Here is a 15,553-nt window from a genome sequence, read left to right as displayed (position 1 = left end):
GAAGTGGGGGGCTTTGTATTAAAGCCTCATCGGGATTCGGTGGCATTAACGGCCGACTGCAGAGGTAACAACAGATGTATCAGATTCTAACATGGCGCTTTCTTCGTCGTTCCAGATTCTTGCTATCCCCTCCAATGATTTCTTGGTCGCATTTTTCAACACTGTATAGGATAACGGGTTCACTAGTAGTAAATCTGCAAATACGTCTAGAGTTAGTCATTTGACCAGCGCGTTTTGGTCCTTAACATAAGCTGCTCTCATTGTTCAGCCCCCAGTGTCATTGCCCGCAGTAAGGAGGTAATGTTATACAGCCTGATAGGGATGATGGAGCTTCATGGGAACTATGGTTGATGTTGTTGCCTCGCCCATTCCATAACGACGGAGAATATCCATATACCTGCCCTCCGAGTCTTCCACAATAGCCATCTAACTCGAGAGTGTCAAATAAGCGACTCGAGAATGTAGAACCCTGGCCTCCAATTCGACTCGAAATACATCGACCCTCTCTCGACAAGCTTGAGCCCCGCGCCAGATACTCCACATGTCACAAAAGTATTCCTTCCAGGAGTACCCGCCAAGAATCAATCGACGTTGTATATTTAGGCGCATCTTGAAAAGTCTGAGGACCTCCCTCTCAAAACTGACAATTGGGCTGAAAACCGGCGTACAAAGCAAGCCAGAATACTCACCCTTTCAGGCGGATGCGGGAATTGTAAGTGGGATGAGATATATTATCTTGCATTTCGAGCAGTGGGTAGGTCGCTTTTAGTGCTGATTCAAGCTCTGCGAGACGTGCACTCGGCATCAAGGGTGCTACTATAGGCCATACGATGGTGCGGGTCAGAAGAATGAGAAGAAGAAAGGCAGATATAGCGGCATTGCGACTGAGAATGGAGGCAAGGAAGAAAAGAATTTGGATATCAAAGTCTCGAATCTGGAAGCGAGGCATCGAAAATTGGGAAAATTACTTTCCATGATATTTCTCTTAAGTACCCAGTAATGTAGTCGGCTGGACCGCGCACAGCTCCTAGAACATATCGTAGTTGATGAAGACCATCTACGACGCTCTAGCCAATGAGAGGTCGGACCAGCCAATAAGAGAGCACAGAATGGCGACCCAATAGAAGTATACATTTCGCCATGCCGGATGCGATATACTCTGATTGGATGGAGAGACCCCCGAGCCCAGACTCAAACCGCTGTCAATTGGCGCCACTTGATTCTTGTCGGCGAATGGGGTTTTGAAAGCAGCTCGGAGACGGGTGCCGTGCTGTGCTGATAGTCGAATTCAGTGCATCCAATGGTAGCCTGTGGCAGACACGGCAGAGAGAATCTCTTTGATTGGACGAATTGTTTTTTGCTCTAAAGGAATGTCAGAGGGTATACGATACGGATACTCTCCATCAGCAACGCGATGTGCCCAGCCAGTACCTGGCTAGAAGTTCATAGGCGCAGTATGCAGTGATGGCGATACCGATATTAGCTGCATGTAACGCAACCAGGAGAGCCGTCTTCCACCGAGGCTCATTTTGTACGCGCCATTCGTTCTTACTTCCTTTTATATATACACCTCCTGTCTTTACTCCTCAGTCGTTTCACGCGCCCGGCTGAGGTACGTATATCTTACCGTGCTTGCTATTATATTACTCACCCTCGTTCGTAGATCTCACTTATATGCTTCTGTTATTAGGTACAGTGACTTCAATATAGCCGTTTCACACTCGCGGTGCCCGACTGAGATCTTACTTATATTCTTCTGTTATTAATCGCAGATCTTGTCCCCAATGCCACTTTCCCTAACCAAATCCAATTACGCGAAGCAACGGACGCCGTTATGCACCTCATAGCGGGAGGTGTCGCACCGGAGAACATCATCATCGGTGGCGTGACTCTGCAGGGGCCCGGGCAAATCACGCGCCCCAGCCCCTCTCGCACATACTCCATCCCCTACCCTCAGTCGAAGCAGCTCCAGTCAGCTCAGATACGCACTTCCGCGGTTTACTCCTCCTTTCCGCCGTTTGTCGGACCTACATAGGACGCGAAGGCTCCTATGCTGCTCCTGGCGCCCCGACACCGGAGCGCGATGTTATCCCGGTGGAGTTCTCTCATCAGGAATGTCCCTCCAGACGACATTGCGTAAGTGGAGGTTTTGGCAGCTGCCAGAGCAGTGGCTCAAGCCTTTGTGAAAAACTATCGGGCGTATCCTTGTCCACAGTGGGGGAACGGGATTTTCTTCGGGACGGTGGTGAGCGGCTCTACGTTAGGTTTCTGGTAGAGAAGGATAGGATCCACGGTACGCCGATATTTGATTTTATAGCGAGGGAGAAGCGGTTGAGCGAGTTGACACCAATTGATGATTGAGTGGTTGGTTGATACCATGAAGGAGTCACAAAGATCATCATAATGTTATGTATATGGATGCTAGGTGTTATTTGTGCCTCTGAAGATAAGGGATTTGATTGTAAACCACCGTAAAGGAAAGTACAATTGGAGAAAGCTGAAAGTGTACGTTGAAACCTATTGAGAATACAGCAACTCGAAAACTTTATGCGTGACAACTACGATAACTACAAAATACAACAACGAAAGCCAGCACAAACTCAATCCCAACGATGATTAATAATCTTAAACATCTGTTGGCAGTCCCTCTCTTCTACGGCTCTCGAAGTCCCAAAGTTTCCCCTGGTCTCCCCCAGCGGAAAATACTGCGATCGCCCAAAATCTATGAGACGGAAGCGCCGGTCTTCCTTCTTCCGGCAGATCGGCCAATCGCTCATGTCGCCATGCTGCATGAGGATATTCCTCGGGAAGAACGAGTTATGCAGCCACCCCTCGCAGTGCATGCGGAAGAGTAAAGAAACGCACTCGTGGCTGAACCAAGCATCATTTAGCTAAGGTACACCAAAAATACTTTGGAAGAAACGTACCGGTCATCCAGGTCCAGCTCGTCAACATTAACAGGCACACCGCAATCTTCCATGAGCAAAATTGGACTCAGGTATTCCCCATCTTCCGCTTCACCCTCCTCCGGAACATAATAACCATAAAACTGGGGCACAACTGCAAGTGCAGGCGTAGGTGCGTGAAGAGGTTCAATAACGTTGTACCCACTCCAGTGCTGGAAGAAATGCTCGGGGAACTTTTGATAGTTCCTCGCCTCATGCTCGAGATGGCCGTCGCCCTTGATAGAAAGCTTGGCTCCAACGCTGACTTTGAATGTCATCGGGGCTCGGTTACGGATCTCTTCGTGCTGACAGAAATTCCCGGGTGCCGTCCACTTGACATCGATAGGGAGCTGGAGAGCGGTACCTTCGTAAAAGGTGCGGGATTCACCACCACCTCTAGTGAAGAGAACCTTCCGTCGTCCACCCGTGTCATCTACAATCTCAAGCTCCTCGTCAGGCTTTGCCCATTCCTCGATCCACATCTTTCCTTGCCTCCCATGCTTGACAGCGATGGTTCTCATCAAGTCCTCGATCTGATGGTCAAGAGGTTCAGTCTCATCGATCTTCGCCTCGGGTTCTTCCTCTCTGAGCTTGTCGAAGAGCGCCTGCGGGATGCATGCTCGACAGACGTACGGCTCCATTACCAGGCTGCGGGGGATCTCCCACCCGACACGGTAGACATACGAGTGGTTGCCTTCACCAAGACAGTCGGAGGAATTGATGTACAGGTGAGCTTCGGGAGTCGAAAGAGGCGTGGGTGGAGCAGGAGGGGGCACCGCGAAAATCGGTTCGATAACCGTACCTTCCTTTACCTTGCCAGTCATGATGTTCTTCGAAGCAGTGGTGTACATTTTGCCTTGCTTGGGCTCGGCTTTATCAGCCGCAGCGAGTCTTTCTCGTTCCTTGGTGATGGAGTCTCGAGTTTCTTGGGTGAGATGGAGCTTGTAGATACGAGGAGTAGAACGTTTTTCGGGAGGTCGCTCGTACCTAGTATGAACATGCAGAGTATCATCCGGGTCATGAACGATTAATTTCTCTGGAAGCAAATGAAGCGGCAGACGGTTTTGGAATTTCAAGTAGCGCTGCGCCGAAATTCTGCCTTCTTTCTAGGAAACATTACTTAGTTTATTGTAAAGATAATGGTTTTTTGACGTACGGTTGTAAAATTTTTGTCAAGCAGTTCTTGAACAATCGGTGGTCTATGGTCATCATCCCTGAGTATCAATGCCATGTCGCACGGGAATAGCTCCTCAGGTTCCGCTTCCCGCTCAGCCCAAGCAATCTCGTCTTTCGCATGCCCGAGCTCTCCAATCTCTTTCATCCATGCGCAGAGCTTGCTCCCAGTAGAAATCGTGGAGAGATATGGACAATCCGGCATACGCATCGTACGGAAAAAATCGAGTACAGTGGCACCCCACAAAGGCTGGTTATTGCCTGCCACTTTACCAGGAGGCGTGGCTTTCATGAGAGGGCCTTTCGGGTCCCTAGGCCACTCCCTTATAACGCCGCGCTTCCGAACATCCTGATGTTCCTGGCGTGGAAGCTTTGGGAAGGTTTTCCGCTCCGAGTCCTGCTGAATCTGTCGACGACTGTGATCTTTGACGATCGCTTCAGCAAGTTTGGCCTTTGAGAACATGCCTCGAAACCCATTTTCGAGATCATCAGCGAACATTCTAGGCTGGCAGAGCGGTGGTAATAGCGTGTAACGGTGGTTGAGACGAACTTGCAAAAACGCGAACTGTCACAAACATTGGGGTCACGTGGATTCCGTCACACCGCCACACTCCAGTTCTGTTTTTCCACCAGTCTTCGTGCCATTTCTCGCAGCTTGCTTTTCCCTCAAAACTGTTCTTTGATACAAACCCACATTTATATAGCATGATTCACATCTTTTTGAGTTGTTTCTCAGCGTGTACAGCCATGTGTATTGGATTTCTATATCTACCATCTCCTTGCTCCTCTTCCTTTGCGTTTCTTGTTATATAATACTCTATTTGAACGTGTACTACTTGCAGTATATGCGTATGTATGAAGTACAATTTTTCTCCTGTGCATTTCCAGCTAGCCGCTATTCAACACTCATCTGACGCCATCGAGAAATTAACACGACCTCAACGCTGAAAAATAATGCGGATTTGTCGTGTAACAAAGAGCTTTCTAGATTTTTCTTTTCCTCTTGATTTTCTTCAAAATTGGGTGAAGATACCCAGTGCGATGCACGCAAAACCCTACAGAGCTGGGTATAAGAGGCTATGAAAGACCTACGGTGTTTCAAAAGATTTAGGATTAACCCTTGATCTTAAATTGAATAGAAATAAATTTGCATCTCCGCATCTATGTACGATCCGAGATCCCTGAAGCGAATTTTCCGTTTTCACGCATTCATTGCCGGAGGACTGCACACGATTCGTGAATTTAGGTCAATGAAAATACATCCGGCGGGTCTTATACAATTCTTCGTTATCTCTGAGACGGGAGCGCAGAATCTCAATACATGACTAGAATTAGCATGAACACACAGTCATCACAACACACAGCAAAAGCGCCAGTGATCAAATAACGACAGAAGTCAATTTCTGTATTATAGGCCCATTAGAGGTCCTCTTCTGCGGCTTCCGGCCTGCGAAGGAAGGAGACCAGTAGAAGACTGATGAGAATTCGCCGCACCATAATTTCAGAAAGGGCGAGTGAATTCGGATCTTCCAAAATTTGGCAATAAATCGCACAAGAGTCATCGTGAGGAAGCCTCTTTGCAGGGGATAGGATGATAGAGGATGAGCCAGGTCGGAAAGAAGTGCTCGAGATGGGATGCAAACATATGGCAGTCTGGCGGCGCATGGCCTCTGCATCCGATAAGGCACACAATAACGCCAAGGAGTAAAGCGAAAAGGCCCCCCAAAACGTGTTAGATCGCCTAATAGATAAGTATCAGCAGGATCTTTGAGGAGGCCGTTTATAGTCAATGAGTATCGAGCTAGTAGTTCTGGCGGTTCAGATGTCGCGGATTTAGAAGCGCAAAGTCCTGGAAATTTGGTGGTGAGAATTCCGATTTAATGACGAACCGGATGCAATTGGTGTTAAATAAAAAGACGGGGTTGTGTGCTAAACCGGAAAGCGTAGAGTAGGGACCGAGAATAAGGAACTCCTGACACTGCTTTCAGGTGTGCGTACGGTTTGACCCTGCTATCCGGGTGAAAACTGTAAAGAGGAACGGGAGGAAGCCTGAGAATATCAAGGCACTGATGATAGCGTCAAGCTTCGGATTCAAGGGTTCAAACATTTGTAAGATGTATTGAACTGTGACGCTGAATAAATAGCTCGAGACCCCCCACAAGACTGACTGGGGTTTCGAATCAAAAGATCCGAACATCTGTAATCAAAAAGAATAAGTCCAAGCCCCAACGGCTGCCGTGATTCGCGCTCACAAGCGCCTCGAGGCTCGGTTCGTTCCTGATTCAAGGGCGAGAAGGATGGGATGTCATGTCTGCGTACAAACCGGAAGATCTACTCACTGAGATTCGAAGTTACAAAGGCGCAACAGTCGCGTAGATGTCAGATACTTCTTCGCGGAAACATGACACGACGGAAATTGCTAGACCGAGACCCCAAATCGAGACCTGGCGAAGCCTAGCAACGCGAGGCACCGTGCAATGCAAATTACAAAAATGAGACCCGATAAGCGGCGTAGATGACTGGAAAGCTGTATTGAGTCCGGTATGACATCAAAGAACCTACCTAGCGTTCTAAAGGTATGTCAAGCTTTCGTCATCTTGACATCGCGCGCCGGCTGAGGGACCTACTAAGCCTGTGCTCATAGCAGGCGAGTAATTCGAACCAGTTATAATAATCCAAACAGAATACTTGGACTAAGAGATCCAGAGTCTTGATCGTAACAAAAGAGTCTGGTTCCCTTACTAGTAAAGCCGGCATATTTTCTGCTGTTCAAAAATAAAAGTTGTCGATGCCTGCTTATCCCCAAGTTTTCGTCACTTCCACCCGAAATAGCTGCCTACCAGCGAGCGGCCCGTGACTGGTAGATGATCAGATAAGCGCGCCGCGTTAAATGAATCCTTTCATCTCGAGATGTCCCAGCCGGTCGTAGACAGAGCGTCCAAGTTGGACCGCAAGAAGAGCCCTTGATCAACCGGAAAAAAATCCTAGTTGAAAACATCTAAAGTGACCCATTGATCATATATCAGACTGTTGCCTTGAGGTCGCTTAGGCTTTTGGTCGATCAGAATCAGGCCATGCCAAAGAGACCACCATGTGGCAAACCATACAAATTGTGATAGAGAAGGAGATCTCCAGATCGGCAAAAGATGAATGAATATCGTCATTGCTACAGTGAGTCATGACATAACGATGAATACAGCCCAGGTGATATGCGAACGGAAGATGTTCTCATGGAATATTTAGTGCCAAGTGGCGCCGCCAGACTATCCCGCCGGGGAGCGCAATCCCTTGCGCGGAACTGGAAATCCATGACCAAAACAGCGCCACTCATGGGTTTTGTCCAGCCAGTATGATCTTATACCCGCTAACGAGCACCACCCGAGATCCTATGTTTACTGACTGAGAGAAAGCGGCAGTATGAATACGAATTATCGGCGAGGAAACAGTTCCCCGCGATTTGGGGGGGGGACTCAATCACACTCCGAACCGGTTAACGCTGTGGCAGCGCTAAGGGCATGGCCGAGAGACAGCGCCTCCAAAATGGCTATACGGCGGGCTGAGATGGTGATACGGCGGGTTGCGCTGGTCGTTCCAAGAATTTCCATGCGGCTTATATGATGTCCTTGTGAGCACGTCCATGAATTCCTTCCACAACGGCACAATAGTTTCCATGTGATGGAACATTTGGTCGAAGTACATATTAACCAAACAACCCGTGGGGAGTGGGAAGTACTGCCCATCATCGGTGTCCTGCAGTCACAGTCAACATTGCGCTGCAAGCGGGAGGTGCCGTGCATATCCTCACCCGTACCAACGAACTCCACCACGAAACAGCGAAATACACCACACATGACTTCCCCGGATGCAAAAACCGACAGATGCCGTCGAAGATAGATGAGAACCAAGAACGATCCAACCGGCCATCGCCCGAACTGAATACTGGACGATGCTCAAGGTACCCAAGCTAGAGATGACACAAGCCCGAAATGGTTAGCCCTCACCAAGAAAGCGAGGTTCCCTGGTCAACACAAAAAAAAAAAAAGTGAGCCAGCAATCACAAAATGATACCAAAAAATCACGAACCAACAGATGCTTCCCCTACCAACGGACGTCATGGCAGGCAACGGCGTATCCTCAATATCCCGAATCTCCTCCACGATGCGTCGCAGGTTGGGCTGTGGATCAAGCCGAAGAAGGTCGCAAACAGGTCCAGCATCTGGGCTCTTTGCGAAGATTGGTTGGGGTTGGGAAGCGGGGCGATTTGGTTTGGTTTGGAAGAGCAAAGTCAACATTATATGCTTCTGATACGCTCAGATGAGGTCTGCGGAACGGTTGCGACCAACCGGGCCCTATAACAGTGAGCTGCGACAAGGTTCTTCAACCTGGAAAGAAAAACTATCAGTATCTTTCTGGCAAGAAAGAAAAGAGGCCTACTGACGTACGGAACTATTACTGATATCACTACGTGGGCCCGCTCGGCCCCACGAGTATCGTTCACCGTGGAGATTATAGGCGTGCTAGACTGACTTTCAGGTCTGCAAAACGTGGCTCGTCGTCATTGGGTTGGATAGGCTTTCTTTTGAGAATCAATCATGTGTACCGACGGACCGTCCTTCTATTAAGAGCTCACTACAGCTCCTAGGCGCTGACCTGTGATATCGATACTCCTACGCTGGGAAGGTCCGGGGGATGTAAACAAGAAAAACCGTCCATCGTGCGCCAGATCGACCGAATGACAGTACGCCATATAAAATACCCTCTATGAATGATAGACCGGCGTTCTCAGTAAGGAGCTATTAAGAAGTGTTGTGAGCAGGAAGTTTAACATCGTCATAAATTATGACTCACTGTATGACCACCAAGCGCGGCAGGGAGCATATATGTCGCATGGGCGGTTTCCCGTTGGCAAACGAGTAAATGGTGCCGGCAGATTCGGGATCAAGCCATAGGAGGCTATTGACTCATGGATGGTTTCTCCTTTTCATTCATGGCGTTTCAGGATGGCGATAACAATTCAGCCGAGATGAAACTTCTTGAAATCGGTGGAGAGGTTCATATCCAAGGGTGATGCGGGAGGTACATGCAGAATGAAAGATTTACTGGCCTATAAATATCTGCGAAGAGCGGACCATGCTCTCCGAAGGTGGGCTTTAGCGAAGCGTCCAACACGCAGGGCGAGTTCCGGTAGCGGAATCCATTGCCATTCATGAGATTGTCGGAAGTGAGTGTTTTCAGCGCGGACAGACAGAAGTCTTCTTTCCACGCGAAAGAACACATACACCCCCTGCTGTTTGCATCGCTCGGGAATGAAAGAGTACCGACCATGACTAGAAACATTTCGTCAAGCCACAGACTCGGCATGATTCGTCTGCATCATGTCCAGCCTTCTAAACAGAAGTCATCCAAGGCGTTTTCTCATCCTTCTCGTGCTGTCATCATAAAGCGGGTCCAGCAGAGAAGCGCTCTCGGATATGCCGCGATCCTATCGCCTCGAGGTGATCTGTAACGTCCATGAAGTGGCAGGCGCTTGATCTCCTATACGATCTATCGTCTGATGGAGGAACTCGTGAACGAGGTCGGACAATACGTTAGCGATGTCCGCTCTATGTACGTTTTCTTAGAGACAAGATATCGGTAGACGAGGAATGGGAGGTTGGCTCTAGACGGAGGGTTGACGTGTACGGTATAGCGCAAGGTGATATCGGAGGCTCGCAGGGAACGCAGACCACAATTCACAGATGAATACCATTTTCGTATGAAGTATGCACCGTAGTGGTCATGACGTGTGTCAGATGAGAAAACCGGGGCAGCTAAATAAAGCCGAGATGAAAGTCCAGAAGACAGCAGTCAGTTAACATCGTTCTCAGCAAGTGTTTCATTAGCTCACCTCTTCAGAGATCTCCACAGAGAGGCTAACGTTATGAACAACTTGATGATGATGAATCGTCGCCTCAAATGATCATTCTCGAAGAAAATGGAAGTCTTTAATGATGACATTCGGACGTAATACTCCCTTCTTTCTTGCGAATTAATGGCCTCGTTTTCCCGCTTTGGCGACTGTTCGTGGTTTGGCGGCTCAGAGCGGCAGGGAAATATAAATCTAGGACGGAAATGAAGATGGGATCTACAAGTCTTAGAAATACGAACCGATGGATACCAAACACGAGTGCTCCGTCTCCGCCCCGATACTGACAACAGAATTACTCCGTACGTCCTTGACCCTCCTGTAGCGCAGTCCAGCTAAAGGACGCGCCTGAAGACATGAAGAAGAATGCCCATTGCTAACAGGCGGAGACAAAATGGTGGTTAATGGCGGTTTCTAGCGCGTCAGATGGTGCAGAGTGGAGTTCGAATTGGCGTCTCGAGCCTGCGCCTGTGCTTGTATATAAGAACTCGAGAACATCTTTGGAATGGTTGGACGCACCTTCCAGAGTAAAGAGGTCTAGCAAGGGAGCCGATGAAGTGAAATGGAGCTGTTACAAGGTGAAAATGAAGATAAAGGTGAAATAGCAGATATGCGCACTCCTTGTGCACGATCCTGTCGTGCCCTACACTGCAAGAGCCCCCAGTATCCGCGAACATGCACACAACTACGTTCTGCGGTAATACCGACACCGCCCTCGCGCGTCGCATTCAGTTGACACAAGATCTTCTTTGAGTATGCAAAGATGGGTTTCTCGCGCTGTGAAGTCTTGGTCTCTTCTTGGTTGGCTGCAGAGCAAAAATTAAAACCAACATAGCAAGTGCGGCCGCAATATTTTCTGAAGCAACTCTGGGGGAAACCGTCGAATGGGACATGGAGAAGGTGAGAGAATGATGGTTGGCCTTCGGGGGCCGTTTCCGAACTGAGTCCGGCCGGCAAAAGCCGAGTCAACTGCAGGCACGGAATTCCTGAGGTTTCTAGCATGACATGAAAGCCCGTCACAGGTATTTCTTAATTCTTTTCTCCTTATGATATTGGCGAATATCTGTAGGACATAGACAGATCTGCTGAACTTTTGGAGACTGACAACAACTGTACTTGGTCACAAGAGTGTATGTATTTCTGAACTTGTACCACTATATTAACTCTCACACTCCTTAGGAATCACATCCATGCTGCTAATATATCATATCTCCTTGGAGTGCTCAGCCTGGCAGATCGTTCCCTCATGCGAACACTGGTATCCTTCAGAGAGCGTGCCGTCAATCTCACTTTCGCCCGGCAGGCGTCCTTGAATACATACAGACCGCTGTCAACCAATTCCTGGCTGGTGTTTATTATGTCGCAGAGGAATCCAGGACTCTCCTTCATCCTGCAGCAGATTCTGTACAAATTGGACCGCCGGGCGACATACCGTATAAAGTGCTTGACGTTTCCTTGATCGATGGAAGTATAGGCGCTACCCCATCACACTATCTTCTTACAAGTTTAAGTCTCGGTGAGGACGAACATGACAGTGTGCTCTTACGTGCGTTGCACGATTTTCAGCTCTTAACTCTGTGGTAATGGGGCTGGACCGTCTCTACTGGTAATGAGGCCGAAATACTCTTTGAAAACGCGGTCAGAAATGATACTGCCGATTTTCCTTCGGTCATGCCAGCGATTAAAAAAGACGCTTGTGACTTTGTCCAACCCCCGGGCAGTATACCATACCATTATCTAACAAAGTCGAATGCTTATGGCAAGGCGCGCTCCTCGAGCCGACATGTACTATCGAGCCCTGTGCCCTGTACCGATCATGATCACTGCCGTACCGGCAAGTAGACCCCCTGAACCACGCCAATTTCCGTTCCGATACTCTCCCTCTGACTGCGGTGCAGTGACACGCTATTCCGTATATCTCTCAATCTTGGATAACCCCCACCTTCATTTTCTCATAATATCCACTTTGCCTTTCACTTTAGCTTCCATCTTTCACAACCTAGAGGTGAGGCCAAATTTTTTATGGGCATCGCGACGTCTGCTAAATTGCTTTCTCTTTACAGCCAATCAAGATTCCAGCGCAGTGCGAACAATGCTCCAATCGTGTCTTGCCGAACTCCAGCACGGTAATATGCCACTGCCACAAAGAGTTCGCCTCGCCTCTTTTAGACCATCGGTCGTACCCTCATCATGGTAGGAGAATGGGATTTCTTGGAAGAGTGTACTAGACTCTTTTATGAGAAACGCTTGAGGATGTTCCATCGAGACATTAGATTTGTCGTAGAGAAGGACGGCATGTACGTTGCACCGATACTTGACTTTGTTCTGAAGGAAGAAAGGTTAAGCGTGTTGACGCCGTTGATGATTGAGTGGCTGGCTGATACCTTTAAAGCTCGAGATCGACCCCAGGTTTAATAGACAGTGACATCGTTATAATAATATTGCGTACGAACCTGAGGACCACGAATTATTATGAATACACCAAGTGTCACTCTAATGATATCTCCCGCCCATTACACGTAACAGATATACTTGTCGCCCTGACCACTGGCTGCTGCTGCCTTAATATCAATGTCAACACCCTTCGCCTTGCAATCCTTCAAGACCCGAATTCCCTCGTCTGACAGCTTCTTGAACTTCGCACTGGGAGTAACCGCCTTCAACGCCACCTTCGATAGCCTGACGCGTTTAGGCGACAGATCTCGCCTCGCCTTTATCATTGCCACAAAGTCGTCGTCCACGAAATCAATCTCTTCATTCATCATGTCACTTATCGTCACCCCCAGGAAGCTCAGCGTTGGTAGAAAACTGAACAGCGGCAAGCCCTGCTTATTAGGCGTCGACTGTCCCATACGCAAGACGATATCTTTGATAACGCTGTCATTACCTTGGACCCAGAAGCCCAAACTGAACTGCAGTTGTTTGAGTCGCGGGGTCATCTCGAGAATTGGAACGACAAACTCGTCGAGAAACGTGTTTGTGATCTTCAGATGTTGTAACGAGCAGTGAGAATTTGCGATGAGGGTATGTAAACCAGAAAGCGAATCTCGAGGGCTAGTAAACGTTCCTGGACTGGGAGCAAGTTCGAAAGATCGCAGCCCTGGAAATTCCACGCTCTGCAGGAGTGCGTCTTCGCAGGCAGTGAATCTGTGTATCCTGGGATGGATGATTCGTGGCTGCACGGGTAGGATTACTCCCTCTTTCCTGTAGTTAGTACCGAATATGACAAGATTGGGGGCGTTTTGGATGATACTGAGGAAATTATCCTGGATGTCTTGACGGCCGACTTGTCTGTCATCAGCAAACTCCATCAACTGGGATGTTTGCAAGCGTAGCAGTGGACCCTCTCCAAACCCTTTGAGTACAACCTCCTTGAGGTTAGGAGCAGCGGATAAGAAGTCAATCTCCATATCACGAGCCTGCGGCCAGATGTCTGCAAGGTAAATGTGGCAGCATGTCAAAGTGTCTAGCTTGCCGGTGGCTGCAGAGAGCATAGGCAACATCGTCAGCGGGATGGACAATCGGGCGTCTTCCCAACTGCGTGATCTCTGCAGAAGGAGGTCCAGAACGCCGTTCGCGACTGCCTCGTCTGCCTCCGTGCTCTCGGAAACGGAGAGATGGAAGACGTAGCCTTCGGACTTGTGGTTGGCCCGGTCTAGCGCCGTACTGAGCATTGATGAATAGTCTCTCTTCACCATCTCGCCCAGCATGGGAGTGTGGATACTCATGCTATTCCAGATCCTGGGACAGAAATTGAGGGCGGCGACTCTCCAGGTGCGGCAGACATGGCTCAACGACCAGGGCTCTGTCGCTAGGTCGAAGGTGTTATAAAATGAGGGGTTCGACTCGACCGCATAGATAAAGATGTCCGTGAGGATCTCGAGGGGAACACGGCGGGTGGGGGAAAGCACGGTGTCGTATTGGGACGATATCTCCTGGATTCGAGTGCGCTCAGCCTCTAGCTTTGCAATGGCGACATCCAGTTCAGCAAGCGAGGCGCGGACCTCAGCTTGGCGTGCCTTGAGAGAGAGAATATCTGAGGAAGACGGAAGATCGTTGCTCCGTAGAAGGGTGGGCAGGAAAAGAGGGGAGGCGAACTCTTTGTCGCAGCGATATATTACCGTGCTCGAGTTCGGCAAGACACGATTGGAGCATTGTTCGCACTGCACCGGCATCTTGATTGGCTGTAAAGAGAAAGCAATTTAGCAGACGTCGCGATGCCCATAAAAAATTTGGCCTCACCTCTAGGTTGTGAAAGATGGAAGCTAAAGTGAAATGCAAGGTGGATATTATGAGAAAATGAAGGTGGGGGTTGTCCAAGATTGAGAGATATACGAAATACCGTGTCGCTGCACCGTAGTCAGAGGGAGAGTATCGGAACGGAAATTGGCGTGCTTCAGGGGGGTCAACTTGCCGGTACGGCAGTGATCATGATCGGTACCGAGGCCAGGGCTCCATTACCATCACCAGCTGCAGACCTGCCAGCTTTCAGGGATTCAATACAGCCCATCAATTTCATGTACTTTGTCGGAGACGATGAGACGCCTTTCCCGCGTGCACCCACGAATTCCTCCAGCTTAGCCTTTCTATCCATACCGGCCTGATATTCTGCCAGATACGCGTTCACGGTCTTGCCTTTTAGTCCGGAGAGCTCCTTCTGAGGAAGAACACCGAGCAGTGTCTGTGCTCGCCCATTTGCCGTCAACCTCTCGGGATGAACAAAGTACCTGTAAGGCTGGGAAATGAATTCTACTCGAGGGTGAGTAGGAGAAGCTGTGGTGCCAGGATGGGAGGGATCGAGGCCGATGCGGGGGGATTCGTATATGTGGAGTCTCGTATTTGTGTTTGGGGATGGGCAAAGGAACATGCAGGTTTTTCGTTCGCCCAGTGATTCTCGACCAATTCTGGGATTCTTTCCACCCCACTGAGCTGTGAACGCCACCGTAAGCGTCAGGATGCGAACTTGAAGAAGGAAAATAACGCGATTCAGTGGGAGTGATGCCACTTATTGTGAGATCCAATCCCTTGCGCGTCCCGCCTCTATATCCAGAGGTGCTGATCAGGGTCTGTGTAGAATCATCAGACCGTCTAGGAGTGCGGTGAAAATACCCACATACTCCTCTATGAGTGGTGAGATATAAGTGATCAATTGAACAGACAAGGAAACAAAAAGTAATCAACAGACAACGTAAAACCTAAACTATGATAAACGTGCTCCATTCGGCCTTAGTTATTGAGCTGCTGCTGGCCCCGAGTATTGCCCTGATGACAGAGCAGAGAACAAGACAGGACCGTTCAACATCGCTGCATCTGTTCCTCTCTTTCATTATCGTTTCCTTCCTCCGCGGTTACTTTCGTTCGCCTCTCATGGCCGTACGCTCCACCAACCAGTTGCCCGCTACAGCCGTATTTCAATCCACGTCGGATAAAAAGACATCCAGGAGAGAAGCAGAAGTCTATGCGGGCGCCGTTCGAATCGACGCGCCAAGTCCGAGGAGTAAGGTCCTCTCCGAAATGTAAGACTGAATGA

At 49.1% G+C, this 15,553-nt stretch overlaps 10 protein-coding genes across 10 annotated transcripts; 2 read left to right on the top strand and 8 right to left on the bottom strand.

The window, feature by feature from the left end:
• Nucleotides 1-426: 426 nt before the first annotated feature.
• Nucleotides 427-949, bottom strand: BT62DRAFT_1004617 (uncharacterized protein; the record flags this gene model as incomplete). The annotated part of the gene is made up of 2 exons (XM_043177052.1): nucleotides 427-640; nucleotides 690-949. 2 exons carry the CDS (start codon nucleotides 947-949, stop codon nucleotides 427-429), a joined length of 474 nt encoding a protein of 157 aa, XP_043041348.1.
• A 515-nt stretch (nucleotides 950-1,464) lies between these two features.
• On the top strand, nucleotides 1,465-2,361 carry BT62DRAFT_1075175 (uncharacterized protein; the record flags this gene model as incomplete). Its single annotated transcript, XM_043179091.1, has 5 exons — nucleotides 1,465-1,531; nucleotides 1,591-1,612; nucleotides 1,664-1,695; nucleotides 1,773-1,885; nucleotides 1,924-2,361. The coding sequence occupies 5 exons, from the start codon at nucleotides 1,465-1,467 to the stop codon at nucleotides 2,359-2,361; spliced, it is 672 nt and encodes a 223-aa protein (XP_043041347.1).
• Nucleotides 2,362-2,440: 79 nt separating this feature from the next.
• On the bottom strand, nucleotides 2,441-4,663 carry BT62DRAFT_966952 (uncharacterized protein). Its single transcript, XM_043188843.1, has 3 exons — nucleotides 4,102-4,663; nucleotides 2,928-4,051; nucleotides 2,441-2,871 (listed from the first exon to the last, which is right to left on the bottom strand). The coding sequence occupies exons 1-3, from the start codon at nucleotides 4,615-4,617 to the stop codon at nucleotides 2,601-2,603; spliced, it is 1,911 nt and encodes a 636-aa protein (XP_043041346.1). The 5' UTR covers nucleotides 4,618-4,663; the 3' UTR covers nucleotides 2,441-2,600.
• A 700-nt stretch (nucleotides 4,664-5,363) lies between these two features.
• BT62DRAFT_1075173 (uncharacterized protein) lies at nucleotides 5,364-7,449 on the bottom strand (the record flags this gene model as incomplete). The annotated part of the gene is made up of 6 exons (XM_043179090.1): nucleotides 5,364-5,859; nucleotides 6,008-6,047; nucleotides 6,117-6,242; nucleotides 6,287-6,429; nucleotides 6,474-6,637; nucleotides 7,336-7,449. The coding sequence occupies 6 exons, from the start codon at nucleotides 7,447-7,449 to the stop codon at nucleotides 5,538-5,540; spliced, it is 909 nt and encodes a 302-aa protein (XP_043041345.1). The 3' UTR covers nucleotides 5,364-5,537.
• Nucleotides 7,450-8,074: 625 nt separating this feature from the next.
• On the bottom strand, nucleotides 8,075-8,657 carry BT62DRAFT_796146 (uncharacterized protein). Its single transcript, XM_043182322.1, has 2 exons — nucleotides 8,557-8,657; nucleotides 8,075-8,500 (listed from the first exon to the last, which is right to left on the bottom strand). The coding sequence occupies exon 2, from the start codon at nucleotides 8,408-8,410 to the stop codon at nucleotides 8,141-8,143; it is 270 nt and encodes an 89-aa protein (XP_043041344.1). The 5' UTR covers nucleotides 8,411-8,500; nucleotides 8,557-8,657; the 3' UTR covers nucleotides 8,075-8,140.
• Nucleotides 8,658-9,170: 513 nt separating this feature from the next.
• Nucleotides 9,171-9,479, bottom strand: BT62DRAFT_1004612 (uncharacterized protein; the record flags this gene model as incomplete). Its single annotated transcript, XM_043177051.1, has 1 exon — nucleotides 9,171-9,479. One exon carries the CDS (start codon nucleotides 9,477-9,479, stop codon nucleotides 9,171-9,173), a length of 309 nt encoding a protein of 102 aa, XP_043041343.1.
• A 183-nt stretch (nucleotides 9,480-9,662) lies between these two features.
• Nucleotides 9,663-11,025, bottom strand: BT62DRAFT_1004611 (uncharacterized protein; the record flags this gene model as incomplete). Its single annotated transcript, XM_043177050.1, has 6 exons — nucleotides 9,663-9,928; nucleotides 10,114-10,218; nucleotides 10,266-10,358; nucleotides 10,405-10,491; nucleotides 10,543-10,591; nucleotides 10,642-11,025. The coding sequence occupies 6 exons, from the start codon at nucleotides 11,023-11,025 to the stop codon at nucleotides 9,663-9,665; spliced, it is 984 nt and encodes a 327-aa protein (XP_043041342.1).
• A 748-nt stretch (nucleotides 11,026-11,773) lies between these two features.
• Nucleotides 11,774-12,438, top strand: BT62DRAFT_1004609 (uncharacterized protein; the record flags this gene model as incomplete). The annotated part of the gene is made up of 3 exons (XM_043177049.1): nucleotides 11,774-12,028; nucleotides 12,087-12,149; nucleotides 12,193-12,438. 3 exons carry the CDS (start codon nucleotides 11,774-11,776, stop codon nucleotides 12,436-12,438), a joined length of 564 nt encoding a protein of 187 aa, XP_043041341.1.
• Nucleotides 12,439-12,440: 2 nt separating this feature from the next.
• BT62DRAFT_796032 (uncharacterized protein) lies at nucleotides 12,441-14,342 on the bottom strand. Its single transcript, XM_043182320.1, has 2 exons — nucleotides 14,266-14,342; nucleotides 12,441-14,207 (listed from the first exon to the last, which is right to left on the bottom strand). Exon 2 carries the CDS (start codon nucleotides 14,196-14,198, stop codon nucleotides 12,537-12,539), a length of 1,662 nt encoding a protein of 553 aa, XP_043041340.1. The 5' UTR covers nucleotides 14,199-14,207; nucleotides 14,266-14,342; the 3' UTR covers nucleotides 12,441-12,536.
• On the bottom strand, nucleotides 14,343-15,057 carry BT62DRAFT_796063 (uncharacterized protein). Its single transcript, XM_043182321.1, has one exon. The coding sequence runs from the start codon at nucleotides 14,888-14,890 to the stop codon at nucleotides 14,429-14,431; it is 462 nt and encodes a 153-aa protein (XP_043041339.1). The 5' UTR covers nucleotides 14,891-15,057; the 3' UTR covers nucleotides 14,343-14,428.
• Between the last annotated feature and the right edge of the window lie 496 nt (nucleotides 15,058-15,553).

Source organism: Guyanagaster necrorhizus (assembly GCF_019112545.1).
Source record: "Guyanagaster necrorhizus MCA 3950 unplaced genomic scaffold BT62scaffold_9, whole genome shotgun sequence".
NCBI lineage: Eukaryota > Fungi > Basidiomycota > Agaricomycetes > Agaricales > Physalacriaceae > Guyanagaster > Guyanagaster necrorhizus.
The sequence above is the reverse complement of the archived record's forward strand: the minus strand, read 5'-3'. Positions and strand labels throughout refer to the sequence as shown.

What these genes read in the sequence shown, in the direction of transcription:
- BT62DRAFT_966952 (XM_043188843.1), bottom strand. Translation starts at nt 4,617, where the DNA reads ATGTTCGCTGATGATCTCGAAAATGGGTTTCGAGGCATGTTCTCAAAG. An exon ending in TTGACAAAAATTTTACAACC is followed by an intron (nt 4,052 to 4,101) that starts GTACGTCAAAAA and finishes AATGTTTCCTAG; the next exon opens with AAAGAAGGCAGAATTTCGGC. An exon ending in GAGCTGGACCTGGATGACCG is followed by an intron (nt 2,872 to 2,927) that starts GTACGTTTCTTC and finishes TGCTTGGTTCAG; the next exon opens with CCACGAGTGCGTTTCTTTAC.
- BT62DRAFT_796146 (XM_043182322.1), bottom strand. Translation starts at nt 8,410, where the DNA reads ATGTTGACTTTGCTCTTCCAAACCAAACCAAATCGCCCCGCTTCCCAA.
- BT62DRAFT_796032 (XM_043182320.1), bottom strand. Translation starts at nt 14,198, where the DNA reads ATGCCGGTGCAGTGCGAACAATGCTCCAATCGTGTCTTGCCGAACTCG.
- BT62DRAFT_796063 (XM_043182321.1), bottom strand. Translation starts at nt 14,890, where the DNA reads ATGTTCCTTTGCCCATCCCCAAACACAAATACGAGACTCCACATATAC.